This window comes from Salmo trutta, chromosome 27, assembly GCF_901001165.1.
Source record: "Salmo trutta chromosome 27, fSalTru1.1, whole genome shotgun sequence".
Lineage (NCBI taxonomy): Eukaryota > Metazoa > Chordata > Actinopteri > Salmoniformes > Salmonidae > Salmo > Salmo trutta.
Window position 1 is genome coordinate 17,687,317 of NC_042983.1, and position 15,410 is coordinate 17,702,726.

Consider the following 15,410-nt stretch of genomic DNA (forward strand, 5'->3'; position numbering starts at 1 on the left):
TGTTATGCTTGGTTCAATAGCTATTGACGAGGAAACCGAATACTCAATATAAAACGAATTTTACCTCTGTAAGCAGGGATAAAGTTTTTAAGTCCCCATAAAGACTTAAAAACCACAAACAGATCGACCAAAGGTATGGATCCACTTTCTCCAAGAATCATACTCCGATTGGGCCAGAGTCTTTCTGATCATTGGAGTGAGGCTCGAAAGCCTTCACACCACCTGATGACCCAGGTTCTTTCTCACTTTCGTCAGGATCAATTTCAAGTTCACTGTCCGTTGACAGCTCAGGGTCTTCAGGCGCATAACATGCATTTTGTCTCTCCCGTTTCCTACCCCATTGAAGTTGCAAATTTAAATGGGTTAGGTAAGGGTTAATGGCAGGGTGGTTGCCCGTTTTGCATGTTATTTTGGCATTAATGTGTCACATCAGTTTGCAAACAATGTAAAAATATATATATATATATATATACACACACACACATCATTGAGTTAATAAAACTGCATATAAACATGGTCTCTTTTTATTTTTTTTCGGGTAAGGCAGCTCCAAAATGCAGGTATTTCAGCCTAGCTCAGTGCTTCTGTGGTGGTGGGACAAGCCAGCAGAAAATACGGAGCGTTGCGCCATGATTGGCCCAGTGTTCTGTCACTCATGAGGACACTACCGCGCCACCAAGTCTAAGGGCAGAGCTCGAAAATTCAAGCCCCTTGGGTGCTGCCATAGAGTTATATTAGAAGTACCCATCCAAGAATGCTCAAGGTCATTGGCCACAGAATTACATCAAATCACGTTATATCTACAGTAGCTTTGACTGGACTTTCAAAATCTTAGCTAGCAGTCATCACCATGAATCAAGTCGACAATCTACTGGCAAATCCTTTTTAATCCTTGTCATATGAAGATAAATAATGAAGAGAAATTATAGATAAAACGTATAGGTGCTCATCGGCCATTGGACATAAACATTACACAACAAGTTGGATATCGCAAATTCAACAATGAGGGGTTTGGAAGGAATCAGTGGCTAACTGCAAGCATTGCAAAGCAATCATTAGCCTGCTATTCAGTGGAGTGGCTGTGTGGTCCCAAGTCTAAGATTATGGGCCTCTCTTCCTAGTTTAAAATAAAACATTCAACATTGGCCATGCTGACAATGAAGCATGAATTGGGCCACGCCCAAACTTAACTTGGAACTGCCAAATCTGACTTTAGTGAGTTTAAGACAACTGGGAACTCTGGAAAAATTAACTAAGACTGGGAAAATACGTTTTGAACTTTCATCCAACTCAGAATTGTAAATCCGGAACTCGGGCCTCTTTCTGGTTCGAGTCTAGGCTCTGTCGCAGCTGTCCGCGACCCGGTGACCCATGGGGCGGTGCACAAACGGCCCAGCGTCGTCCGGGATAGGGGAGGGTTTGGCTGGCAGGGTTGTCCTTGTCCCATTGCGCTCTAGCCACTCCTGTGGCGGGCCAGGCGCACGGTGTTTCCTCCGACACATTGGTGCGGCTGGCTTCCGGGTTAAGTGGGCATTGTGTCAAGAAGCAGTGCGACTTGGTTGGGTCGTGTTTCGGAGGACACATGGCTCTCGACCTTGGCCTCTCCCGAGTCCGTACAGGAGTTGCAGCGATGAGACAAGACTAACTACCAATTGGGGAGAAAAAGTGTTGTGTAGTAAGCTGTTAGTAGCCCATGTGCCTCACCCTAATAATTTGGCCTATTTCCACCTCTTAATTTCACCTATTTTGATTTGGTGCACATGTAGCCTATAACCTGTTTTTGAGAAATGTAATCAATGAATATTGTAAGAGCTTTCATTGTCTGCTTATATGCCCCCTTTATTTATCCTATGGTTCTAACTTGGTGTACAGGGAGAACACTGTAAGAACCGCCCATGTTCTGAATTCTGTTGCTGTACATTTCAAAAGTGCTGAACAAATAGTTACATTGGCTATATCCGTCCTATCTCGCTCATTAATGTCTTAATCGAAATTATGGATTGCCTCATCTGCTTTTCGTCCCATTATGCCATAGTTTGTACATCTCAATTGTCAGTAGAAACCACATTTGTTTAAGCAAGTCAGCCATATCAGCTATGTTTTTTTAAAGGCAGTAAATGAGGCTGAATGAGCCGTTTTGCTGCCAGACAAGGCTCCGATTATAGCCAAGTGTAGCAGTGGTAAGATGTTGGGACAACTTGATGTAGGCCCTAACAGTTTGTGGGCACTGTTTGTCACCGTTATAGTGAAATGAATGTATTGTTTAGTGTTGTGTGGTGACTTTGCTGGCATGCATCCCACTTTCTTTTTTTTTTTTTTTTGCCCCACTAGGATTTACATGCTAAAATCACCACTGATATCCTCAAAGAGTGAAGGCAGGTGGGAGGCAAGATCAGGTGGGACCATTCTAGCCAATGAGAGGGCAAGTAAGTGTGAACAACAGGCTATAGAGCTAAGACTTATCTTTGTAGCTGTGCCATTACAGCGTCTGAGACAGCACCATTGAGGTTCTCCATTTTAAAGTAGTAAATTTTCTTCTTAATTGGCTGATTGCTCCCAACTCAGGAATTCCCACCCAGTTGACTACTTAAATCAAAATGTCACATGCTTCGCAAACAGGGTAGACTAACAGTGAACTGCTTACTTAAGGGCCCTTCACAACAATGCAAAAATAATAAAGATAACACAAGGAATAAATACACAATGAGTAACAATAACTTGGCTATATACACAGGGTACCAGTACCGAGTCGATGTCGATGTGCAGGGTAATTGAGGTAGAAACAAGATGCTCTCAATGGTGCAGCTGTAGAACTTTGAGGATCTGAGGGCCCATGATAAATCTTTTCAGCCTCCTTGGGGGTGGAGAGGCGTTGTCATGCCTTCTTCGCGACTGTGTTGGTGTGTGTGGACCATGTTAAATTCCTTAGTGATGTGGACACAGAGGAACTTGATCTCGACCCGCTCCACTATAGCCTCGTCGATGTGAATGGGGGCGTGTTGCCCTCCGTTTCCTGTAGTCTACGATAAGCACCTTTGTCTTGCAGACGTTGAGGGAAAGGTTGTTGTCCTGGCACCACACTGGCAGGTCACGGACCTTGTCCTTATAGGCTGTCTCATCGTCGATCAGCCTTACCACCGTCTTGTCGTCAGCAAACTAAACGATGGTGTTGAAGTTAGGTGCGGCTACGCAATCATGGGTGAGCAGGGAGCACAGGAGGGGCCTAAGCACGCACCTGAGGGGCCCCCGTGTTGAGGGCCATTGTGGTTGATGTGTTGTTGCCTACCCTCACCACCTGGGGGCGGCCCAACAGGAAGTCCAGGATCCAGTTGCAGAGGGAGGTGTTCAGTCCCAGGGTCAAGCTAAGTGATGCGCTTGGAGGGCAGTATGGTATTAAACTGAGGTGTCATCAATTAACATTCTCACATGTTCCTTTTTTCCAGGTGGGAGAGGGCAGTGTGGAGTGCAATAGAGATTGTGGATTGGTTGGGGCGGTATGCAAACTGGAGTGGGTCCAGGGTGTCTGGGATGATTGGTCATGGCTCACAACAGTCTTTCAAAGCATTTCATGGCTACAGATGAGTGCAATGGGGCGATAGTCATTTAGACAGGTTACACCTTGGCGTTCTTGGGCAAAGGGACCATGGTGGTCTCCTTGAAACGTTTAGGTATTACAGACAGGGTCAGGGAGCGGTTGAAAATGCCAGTGAAGACACTTGCCAGCTGATCAGTGCATGCACTGAGTACGCGTCCTGGTAATCCATCTGGCCTTGTTAATGTTAACCTGTTTAAAGGTCTTACATCGGCTAAAGAGAGCGAGATCACACAGTCACCCGGAACAGCTAGTGCTCTCAAATCAAATGTATTGGTCACATACACATATTTAACAGATGTTATTGCCGGTGTAGCAAAATGTTTGTAAAAACAAAATACTGCAAAGCTGCTTAGGAGCTCGAAGCAGAGCTGCCATGTCTGTTGGCGCCATCATGCATGGTTCAGTGTTGCTTGCCTCGAAGCAAGCATAGAATGCATTTAGCTCATCTGGTAGGCTCACGTTACTGAGCAGCTCAAGGCTGGGTTTCCCTTTGTAATCCGTGACAGTTTGCAAGCCCTGCCACATTCAGGTGGAAGCCCTCAATGGCAATGTCCTCCATCTCTATGACAGGCACAACTTCCATAAAGTCTTTTTTCCCCCTAAAGTTGCCAAAATGCTATGTACATCCACTTATCAGTGCATTCATAACCTAACCATTACAAAACTTTTATTTGATCAAATAAGCCTTACGTAAGCAAATTCCGGAGTAAAACCATGCTTCGCCTCTTCCTCTCTGACTCAATTCTGGAAGATATCCATATTATAGGGATCTAAACTAGAGCTATCTGCATTGTAGCTTTATATCGATGGCAGCTGCATAACAAGTTGTTTTTTGTAGAATTGTTTTATTTTAAAACCTTACATGACGAAATCAATTAATATTTGTGGAATAAATTATGCTAGTTAAACCCCACTCAAATGTATTCAACACTAATAAAATAATACAAATAAGGGTCCCAAAAGAAGACATTCAACATTTGACTTTCTGTAGGACTAATTGAATAAGGCATTTTTAGTTGGGCAAAGGCTGACGAGGAAACAACTATTTAGGCCACTTACACTTCGCAAGTAGAGGTTATACTTATTGTTTAATCTATACATAGTGTTGCCAGCACTGCTGGACTTCAGTGAGGTATTCAAAGAGCTATAACCAAGCAGCCTACATTTGCACTGAAAAATGCTTTGAAAAGGTTAACAAAAACTGGGCAATGGGCACTTGATATACCAGAGTGAAGTATACACACACACTATAGAAACAAATCTACACACATTATTCTGGCAATTCAAGGCACACAAACCTGGAAGTAGGCCTATGCTACAAGCTTTCACACGAGGAGAAAGGGAAACCAATATGCAACAGAGTGCCACTAATTAATAAAAAAAATGTAGGTGTTGTTTTATAGTTAAATTAACTAATGTCTAACTGTCAAAGTAATAAAAGGTTACAACAGCAGCAGAACCAATAGATCATACAAGGATTCAAACAGTGTGTTGACCCTCCTGAGCAAAACAACAAAAGTGACTAAATCAAAATACTGTATGTACATACACTTTGGCGGAGAACCAAAACAATAGCAGGTGTTAGTGGCAAAATGAGAGGGGGGGTGGGGGTGCTGGACTCCTCTGGGACCAATGCAGAAGAAGAAAGAGCTGAAGACACAGGAGAGGTTAGGACACCTGAAGTGATTAGGAAATAGAAACAGGTCGAGGAATTGGTGATGGGAGAAGATAAGTTAGATTTCCTCAAAATCAGCTGAGGGAGTTTCCAACTTGCCCTTCTTATTGGGAGGAGTGCCATCTTCAGATTCCTGCAAAAATAAAACAAATTATTTCAGAAAAAGTAAGATTTTCATATAAAAATACTTGCTGTCAAACGAGTTTCATTATACTGCATCAGTAAAATGTATAATTGACAAACATACAGTACCAGTCAAGTTTTTTTTTTTTTTTTTTACTATTTTCTACATTGTAGAATAATAGTGAAGACGTCAAAACTATGAAATAACATATGGAATTATTTAGTCCACAAAAATGTGTTAAACAAATCAAAATATATTTCAATTAATAGGTGTGCCTTTGTGGAATTTCTTTCCTTAATGCGTTTGAGCCAATCAGTTGTGTTGTGACAAGGTAGGGGTGGTACACAGAAGATAGCCTTATTTGGCAAAAGACCAAATCCATATTATGGCAACAGCTCAAATAAGCAAAGAGAAACAACAGTCCATCATTACTTTAAGACATGAAGGAAAGTCAATCTGGAAAATATAAAGAACTTTGAAAGTTTGTTCAAGTGCAGTCGCAAAAACCATCAAGCGCTATGATGAAACTGGCTCTCATGAGGACCGACACAGGAAAGGAAGACGCAGAGTTACCTCTGCTGCAGAGGAGAACTTTGTTAGAGTTACCAGCCTCAAATTGCAGCCCAAATAAATTCTTCACTGAGTTCAATTAACAGACACATCTCAACATCAACTGTTCATAGGAGACTGCGTGAATCAGGCCTTCATGGTCGAATTGCTGCAAAGAAACCACTACTAAAGGACACCAAGAAGAAGAGACTTGCTTGGGCCAAGAAACACGAGCAATGGACATTAGACCGGTGGAAATCTGTCCTTTGGTCTGATGAGTCCAAATTTTAGATTTTTGGTTCCAACTGTCGTGTCTTTGTGAGACGCAGAGTAGGTGAACTGATGATCTCCGCATGTGTGGTTCCCACCGTGAAGCATGGAGGTGGTGGGGTGATGGTGCTTTGCTGGTGACAATGATTTATTTAGAATTCAAGGCATACTTCATTTACAAAATAGCTTCCAATACTCTACTCAGCAAACTGGATGCAGTCTATCACAGTGCCATCCGTTTTGTCACCAAAGCCCCTTATACCACCCACCACTGCGACCTGTATGCTCTAGTCGGCTGGCCCTCGCTACATATTCGTCGCCAGACCCACTGGCTCCAGGTCATCTATAAGTCTATGCTAGGTAAAGCTCCACCTTAGCTCACTGGTCACGATAACAACACCCACCCGTAGCACGCGCTCCAGCAGGTATATCTCATTGGTCATCCCGAAAGCCAACACCTCCTTTGGCCGCCTTTCCTTCTAGTTCTCTGCTGCCAATGACTAAAACGAACTGCAAAAATCTCTGAAGCTGGAGACTTATTTTTCCCTCACTAACTTTAAACATAAACTCTCTGAGCAGCTAACCGATCGCTGCAGCTGTACATAGCCCATCTGTAAATAGCCCACCCAATCTACCTACCACATCCCCATATTGTTTTTATTTACTTTCCTGCTCTTTTGCATACCAGTATTTCTACTTGCACATCATCTGCTATTGATCACTTAAGTGTTCATTTGCTAAACTGTAATTACTTCGCTACTATGGCCTATTTATTGCCTTACAGCCTCACGCCATTTGCACACACTGTATATAGACTTTTTTTCCTATTGTGTTATGGACTGTACACTTGTGTAACTCTGTGTTGTTGTTGTGTCGCACTGCTTTGCTTTATCTTGGCCAGGTCGCAGTTGTAAATGAGAACTTCTTCTCAACTAGCTTACCTGGTTAAATAAAGGTTAAATAATTTTTTTTTTAATGTTTAAAAAAAAGGCACACAAGCATGGATACCACAGCATTCTGCGGCGATACGCAATCCCATCTGGTTTGCGCTTAGTGGGACTATTATTTGTTTTTCAACAGGACAATGACCCAACAACACCAGGCTGTGTAATTTGACCAAGGAGAGTGATGAAGTGCTGCATCAGATGACCTAGCCTCCATAATCACCCGACCTCAACCCAATTGAGATGGTTTGGGATGAGTTGGACCGCAGAGTGAAGGAAAAGCAGCCAACAAGTGCTCAGCATATGTGGGAACTCCTTCAAGACTGAAAAGCAGTCCTCATGAAGCTGGTTGAGAGAATGCCAGCAGTGCAAAACTGTCATCAAGGCAAAGGGTGGCTACTTCGAAGAATCTCAAATATAAAATATATTTTGATTTGTTTAACACTTTTTATAGTTACTACATGATTCCATGTGTGTTATTTCATGGGTTTGATGTCTTCACTATTATTTTACAATGTAGAAAATAGTAAAAATAAAGAAAAACCCTTGAATGAGTAGGTGTGTCCAAACTTTTGACTGGTACTGTATACAAAGACATTCTAGTCTTGGATGGTTGTGGAAGGGAGGACCTGAGAATCTTGAGGAGTGTCTGAGGATGGTTCATTCCCTCCTGTGGACCTTCCGTCCCTCTTGGGTGTGCTTGTGTTGGAATATTCTGAGGAGTGAACATTTCCTGCAATACCAGAAAGTCTATTTCAGGCATAACCATGGAAAGACAAGATGATTTAAGGAAATGGAATAAGAAAGGACAAGGCACTAGTGTTTATACACTAGTCCTACTTCTGTAACAGTTCTGATTAAAAGTGAATTATTAAAATAGGCAAGTACATTTTCTGTTACATGCCGACTACACGCGTACATATGTCACTGCACACATGTTGATTTTGTCCACCACACCAGACGCAATCATGACATGGAGGTTAAAATATCAAAACCAACTGTGAACCAACTACAGTGCCTTTGGAAAGTATTCAGACCCCTTGACTTTTTCTAAATTTTGTTACATTACAGCCTTATTCTAAAATTGATGAAATATTTTTTTCCCCCTCAATCTACACACAATACTCCATAATGACAAAGAAAAAAATGGTTTAGACATTTTTGCAAATTACAAATTAAAAAATTTAATATCACATTTATATAAGTATTCAGACCATTTACTCAGTACTTTGTTGAAGCACTTTTGGCAGCGATTACAGCATCGAGACGCTATAAGCTTGGCACACCTGTATTTGGGGAGTTTCTCCCATTCTTCTCTGCAGATCCTCTCAATCTCTGTCAGGTTAGAAGGGGAGCGTTGCTACACAGCTATTTTCAGGTCTCTCCAGAGATGTTTGATCGGGTTCAAATCCGGGCTCTGGCTGGGCCACTCAAGGACATTCATTCAGAGACTTGTCCAGAAGCCACTCCTGCGTTGTCTTGGCTGTGTGCTTAGGGTTGTTGTCCTGTTGGAAGGTGAACCTTCACCCCAATCTGAGGTCCTGAGCCGGTTTTCATCAAGGATCGCTCTGCTCCGTTCATCTTTGCCTCGATCCTGACTAGTCTCCCAGTCCCAGCCTCTGAAAAACATCCCCACAACGTGATGCTGCCACCACCATGCTTCACCGTAGGGATGGTGCCAGGTTTCCTCCAGATGTGATGCTTGGCATTCAGGCCAAAGAGTTCAATCTTGGTTTCATCAGACCAGAGAGACTTTCTCATGGTCAGAGTCCTTCAGGTGCCTTTTGGCAAACTCCAAGCGGGCTGTCATGTGACTTATGAGGAGTGGCTTCTGTCTGGCCACTACCATAAAGACCTGATTGATGGAGTGCTGCAGAGATGGTTGTCCTTCTGGAAGTTTCTCCCATCTCCACAGAGGAACTCTCGAGCTCTGTCAGTGACCATTGGGTTCTTGGTCACCTCCCTGATCAAGGCCCTTCTTCCCCGATTGCTCAGTTTGGCCAGGCAGCCAGCACTAGGAAAAGCCTAGGTGGTGCCAAACTTCTTCCATTTAAGAATGATGAAGGCCACTGTGTTCTTGGAGACCTTCAATGCTGCATATATTTTTTGGTAACCTTCCCCAGAGCTATGCCTTGACACAATCCTGTCTATGAGCTCTGCGGACAATTCCTTCGACCTCATGGCTTGATTTTTGCTCTGACATGCACTGTATGAGGTACTGTGGTACTGTGGTACCTCATACAGACAGGTGTGTGCCTTTCCAAATCGTGTCCAAACAATTGAATTTACCAAAAGGTGGACTCATCTCAAAGATGACCAACGGAAACAGGATGCACCTAAGCTCAATTTCGAGTCTCATAGCAAAGGGTCTGAATACTTATGTATATAAGGTGTTTCTGTTTAAGTTAATACATTTGCAAAAAACGTTTTTTTTTTCATTCTCGCTTTGTCATTATGGGGTATTGTGTGTAAATGGCTGAGGATTTTATTTAATCGATTTTACAATAATGCTGTAACATACAATGTAGAAAAAGTAAAGGTGTCTGAATACTTTCTGAAGGCACTATATTAATTTTGGGGTAGGTCGAACACACAAAACATTCATGAACATTTAGCTAGATAGATGTTGCTAGCCAGTTTGTCCTGGGAGATAAACACTGGGTTGTTATTTTACCTGACATTATTATGGTTCTCTTTTTATCTGATTCTTTGTAGAATTTCTACCCATAGTCATACAAAATCATGTTTCTCTACTTTGACTATTAATCCACAGATAAAAAGTGAAACCTAGTTAGTTTTCTTTAATTAATCTCTCCTCGTTTGTCTTTCAAGCATCCACGTGGGTTTGAATCTTCCTGATATCCAAATAGAACTAGGTTATATTTTAGCGTTTGGCTACGCAGATACTTTCGCACGAGCGGTGTGGTTGAAATTATTGAATAACATGTGTAAATGTATTTTGCAACACTCACGCACACAACTTGGCCGTTGAGGGCTGCATGTTATTCTTCTCTTTACTATCCACAATAGTTTCAACTTCACAGACGTGGCATGAGTGACCTTGCTTGGGGTGTATTATCGCAGATCTTGGTAGACAAGTTCTGATTGCGGCATGACCTAGCAAGATTTATTTACCTGTATTTTTCCCAAAATAATATCACGAAATCTGAGAGATGACAGAAATACCTTATTGTAACTGACTTAAAACTCTACATTACAGAACCATCTTGAGGCAAGAAAGCGAAGTCGCGTGTATGTACAGAACTGGCTGCTTCATGTGATATATTGTTGTCTCTACCTTCTTGCCCTTTGTGTTGTTGTCTGTGCCCAATAATGTTTGTACCATGTGTTGCTACCATGCTGTGTTGTCATGTGTTGCTGCCTTGCCATGTTGTTGTCTTAGGTCTCTCTTTATGTAGTGTTGTCTCTCTTGTCGTGATGTGTTTTTTGTCCTTATTTATATGTCATTTATTTATTTTAATCCCAGCCCCACAGGAGATCTTTTGCCTTTTGGTAGGCCGTCATTGTAAATAAGAATTTGTTCTTAACTGATTTGCCTAGTTAAATAAAGGTTAAATAAATAAAAAGAACAAGGGGTTGTTATTGAATTATGGAAAATACTACTCTCACGGGTGTTTAGCTTGCTACTTGGTGAAAACTACATCAATGATAAGTTGGCACACTGTAGTTTGAGGAGTTTTGCGCTCCGTTCTTAAACGGCATTGGTATGGCAGACCGATTTACCAGCTCATTACACCAGAAACTACAGTAGGCCTTAGTGAAATCCTCTGTTCAACCCCACAAGAGGAAACAATCTGTTTGCCTGTCTAGTACATAACAGCTAAACTTTTCTCAAAATATATGAGAAACTCTTGTTGCCCAGAGTACATGCTCAGACTTGTGAATAAATCTCTCTCAGTAGATGCCCATTTTTACAATACTGTTAAGAGGCATGTTTAGCATTTCATGATATCTTCCATACCCTCATCGTTGATTATGGTTTGTCAATATGTATCGCTAGCCTGAAAATATTTAACAAAAACTTGCTAAATTGTTTCAAGCCATTCTCTGTATGTTGATGGATTAATTCATATAACTGTTCCCAATGCTGCCATTGACATTGGTGAAGATGAAATAACATTTGTTTTCACGCATGACTAAGTCACTTTGGGGGAAAAAAAGAGTGCTAAATGGCATATTATATATTATTTTGTTCACCAAAGGTTCCTTATGAATGCCATCTCTACAAGCCATAACATGTACACTTTTGACCTTGACAGTTGTGCAACTGCCATTTTTTTTTACTATTCCGGGATTATGTGGGCTGTATAAAAGCATTCTGCCTCTCAAGTTAAGTCATATTGTTTGACAAGTTGACACTACTCTTAGAAAATACCTCAAGGTAAGACAAGAGCACAGCTTTAATGAGGACAATATGCTGTATGCATGGTATAGTTTCTTATAGTTTAGTTGAAACTAAGGCAATGCTCTCCCTTTCTGTGCTAGGTAGCATATTGACTGACCACTCTTGCTGTCTGTGCTCTTGAGCTGCTCTTTGCCAGGGGACTGGCTCTGGTCACTCTTAGCCTCGTTGCTGTCACTCTGGGAAGTTGCCGTGGCCTCTGGGGCAGGGCTGGCACTGTTGCTGTTCTCCTGCTTCATCGGGGAGCAGTCAGCAATGGAGCTCTGGTTACTGTTATCATCTAAGAGATACAGAAAGTGAAAGAAAGATGAGTTTACAACTATTATTGAACATCAGTTTAAAGTATTTTGCTCTTTGTTGGCATAAGGTGAGAATTGGCTCTTACCATGCATGTCCATCATTCCAGGAGAGGAGCTGTTTTCTGGTGTTGTGACCTCCGACCCATACTTGTCATCCTTGCCTTTCTTCTTATTTTTGCTCTTCTGCAAGATCACACATAAAATGCTGTAGTTGTGCTATTTATGTATAACATATCACATGATGTATTTTATCTCAATATAATCACTTTGTATAGGTCATATCAGAAGAAATTTAAAAGGAGATGAAGAAAGGAAGCTTAATGGTGATCATCCACCTTACTTCAGTAATTTAACTGTTCCCAGTTTCATTCTACACGCAGCAGAAAAAAATGAATAAAAATTTGGTGCCCCCAAACACCCTATGGACTTACATCATTTGACTTGGGCTCGGTCACTGGCACCCATTTGTAGATTCGCAAGGATGTGTCACCGACTGTTACCCATTTCTTCTCCCTGCATTAGATACACAAGGAATGAGGAACACTTGTTTGCATTGGTGTATTAATTTCAAAATGTCAAAACACCACAATACTATTTTTGTTTACTATCACTTTAAATGTCAATTCCCCGTAGAAAATGTCCTTCAACATTTGTGTGGAAAGTTAATTTGAAAGTTGGGAATGTACTTGTAGTCATTTGAGAAATCTACCAATGAGTGAATAGCAGGCGAATAGCCTCAACTAAATTATTTAAATTAATTTAGTGGTGATTACATTTAGGCTACTAACACATCCACATTAGTGCAAATCTATAAATTGCAATTTTATTCAACTATAGGACCATCCAAAATAAAATTGTAAAGCAATTCTGTCTTGCACAGTTCCTCTTCCCACCAGCACCACACGCGCTCTCTATATTTGTAGGACACAAAAACCTCTCCAAGCGCTAAATTTAAAACCCCGCGAACATAGAAACTATTCTAACTATTGACCGCTGTCGTCGAACGGCGGCTGTGATGTTATTATTGATAACAATCGAGCGGTGAAAAACCAGTAGCCGACAAAGCTTCTCAAGCCGGCAGTACATGTACTATGCTAGAACGGCAAAGGCTTCATGTGACTGCAACGAAATGGCTTCTAGGTTCAACCCACAATATTTTATGAATAGATGTAATATTCCCACATGATACGTGTTTAAGCGACCTCCTCCTCTGACCAGGGCACGGGAGCGCAGCGCACATGAGCCGAGATATCATCAGACCGAATTTCATTCAATATATCTTTCGTTTCATAAATTTGTTCTTCTCCCGGTCTCTCCTCCCCCACTAGCAATGCTGCTCTCGGGTCTTAGATAACGCTTTCCCTCTTACCAATTTCGTACTTTATCAACAGCAGCCATAACCCGCTTGATGTCATCTTTCGCCCTACTCCGTGTCTCCGCGCGGACCGACCTGCCCGACATAGCTGCTATAGGTAAAATATTTTCTTAAACTCGCCGGCAGTTTAGACACAATGCAAACACACTGAAGCGAGCTGTAAGGAGGAAGTAACGCGCCTGCGCCAAGGACAGTGTTCAGAACAAGCAAAGCGCGTGCACGCCCATTTTTTTGTGTTTTGTAGACAGACAGCCTGAACAGAAGTTGCACTACTTCAGACAAAAGTTTTACAGCATTTATCTTGCAAGTCTCCCAGAAAACAAAAGTTGATGCATAGGCTATACATTAATTTTAAAAAAATATGATTACTTGGCACAGAGGTAAGCAATTATTGTGGATTAATAAATTTAAAACATGCAATTAAATGTGTTATTTTTCATGTCATAACATATGCTGTATTCAATTGATCTTTATTAGCCAATCATAACCAATAAAAGGTCACATCAAACTTCACCCATGAGGAAACCTGTATGTGTGTGCTTCATGAACTAGATACTTCCCATGAGTCTTTCACAGCACTCTTGCCACCTCCCCATCAGGATTTACATCTCACTCTTGCCACCACCCCAGTCAACAACAAGACCCAGGCCCTCACACGGTTCTGCCTGGGATCTTACCTCAGAACCCAGAGGCTGATCCCAGTCGACCTGCAAGCCCCAGTCTCTTTTCTGCTCCCCACACTATGTCCAGCTCCAAAAGTCAAGACATTTTAAACTGGGAAAAGAAGCAGTCACGGTTTTAACTAAACACCGCTCTCTTTTCTCTCTTGTGCTGGAGCGGGAACCAGTGTGTACAGTGCGCAGGCTTGCTATAGGTGAGCCCACAACGGTTTGGCGCAACGTGGCCCATCTTGCTCTGCTGAATTGGCACCGGGACCTGTCCCGGATGGTCGCCCACGAGATCCTCCCCGTCAGGGCCGTTATGCACTCCCGGGGCATGGCGAGGACGTCCTCGTGCCCCCGACCAGGCTGCGGCCAAGATGAGTCGGTCAGGCACTTGCTATGGGAGTGCAGAGCTGCCAGGGACCTGTGGAAGGAAACAGGCCCCCTGAATCTGCCAGCAGGGGAGGACCTAACGCCCCAGCTCATGCTGTATGGGGTGGGCCGAAGGCCTATTCCACAAAGGGCCTTCACCAAGCTCTGGCCCACCCTCACATGTCTGAAGGAAGCACTGTGGTCCTCCCACAACCTGCTGGTAGCGAAACGAGTAGAGACTACCCCCCAGGCAGTGGCCATGGTAGCTTTGAGGTGGTAAAGAAGAAAAGGGGGCCTCGACCCCAGGCGAAGGGTCCCCCACAACACCCAAGGTCCCGGCGGCCACGGCCTGACAGCGCTGCGGCACCTAGAGCGATGCACCTAGGAGAGGGATCTCCTCTGGGCCCCGACGGTAATTGATTTGGAGGAGCTGGAAGAGGTGAGTTTGATAAGGACTCACCCTGTTCCTGTACAAAGGACCGAAGACAGACTTATAACAAAGTGACTTAACATGTTGTTTTTCATGTCTTAAAAATGTTTCTGACCAAGATAAAGCAAAGCAGTTCAACACATCAACACAGAGTTACACATGGAATAAACAAAACAGTCAATAATACAGTAGAAAAAGTCTATATACAGTATGTGCAAATGAGGTAAGATAAGGAAGGTAAGGCAATAAATAGGCCATGGTGGCGAAGTAATTACAATACAGCAATTAAACACTGGAATGGTAGATGTGCAGAAGATTAATGTGCAAGTAGGGATACTGGGGTGCAAAGGAGCAAGAAATAAATACAGTATGGGGATGAGGTAGTTGGATGGGCTATTTACAGATGGGCTATGTACAGGTACAATGATCTGTGAGCTGCTCTGACAGCTGGTGCTTAAAGCTAGTGAGGGAGATATGGGTCTCCAGCTTCAGAGATTTTTGCAGTTCGTTCCAGTCATTGGCAGCAGAGAACTGGAAGGAAAGGCGGCCAAAGGAGGAATTGGCTTTGGGGGTGACCAGTGAGATATACCTGCTGGAGTGCGTGCTGCTATGGTGACCAGTGAGCTGAGATAAGCGGGGCTTTACCTAGCAGAGACTTGTAGATGACCTGGAGCCAGTGGGTTTGGCGACGA

At 42.7% G+C, this 15,410-nt stretch overlaps 1 protein-coding gene across 1 annotated transcript; it reads right to left on the bottom strand.

The window, feature by feature from the left end:
* Positions 1–4,423: 4,423 nt before the first annotated feature.
* On the bottom strand, positions 4,424–13,444 carry LOC115164485 (B-cell CLL/lymphoma 7 protein family member A). Its single transcript, XM_029717017.1, has 6 exons — positions 13,249–13,444; positions 12,311–12,392; positions 11,966–12,062; positions 11,681–11,860; positions 7,787–7,890; positions 4,424–5,403 (listed from the first exon to the last, which is right to left on the bottom strand). The coding sequence occupies exons 1-6, from the start codon at positions 13,338–13,340 to the stop codon at positions 5,329–5,331; spliced, it is 630 nt and encodes a 209-aa protein (XP_029572877.1). The 5' UTR covers positions 13,341–13,444; the 3' UTR covers positions 4,424–5,328.
* Between the last annotated feature and the right edge of the window lie 1,966 nt (positions 13,445–15,410).

Coding starts and splice junctions, on each gene's coding strand:
- LOC115164485 (XM_029717017.1), bottom strand. CDS start 13,340: ATGTCGGGCAGGTCGGTCCGCGCGGAGACACGGAGTAGGGCGAAAGAT. Junction 12,063..12,310: donor CCGAGCCCAAGTCAAATGAT/GTAAGTCCATAG, acceptor GTGATCTTGCAG/AAGAGCAAAAATAAGAAGAA. Junction 7,891..11,680: donor GAGCACAGACAGCAAGAGTG/GTCAGTCAATAT, acceptor CTGGTATTGCAG/GAAATGTTCACTCCTCAGAA.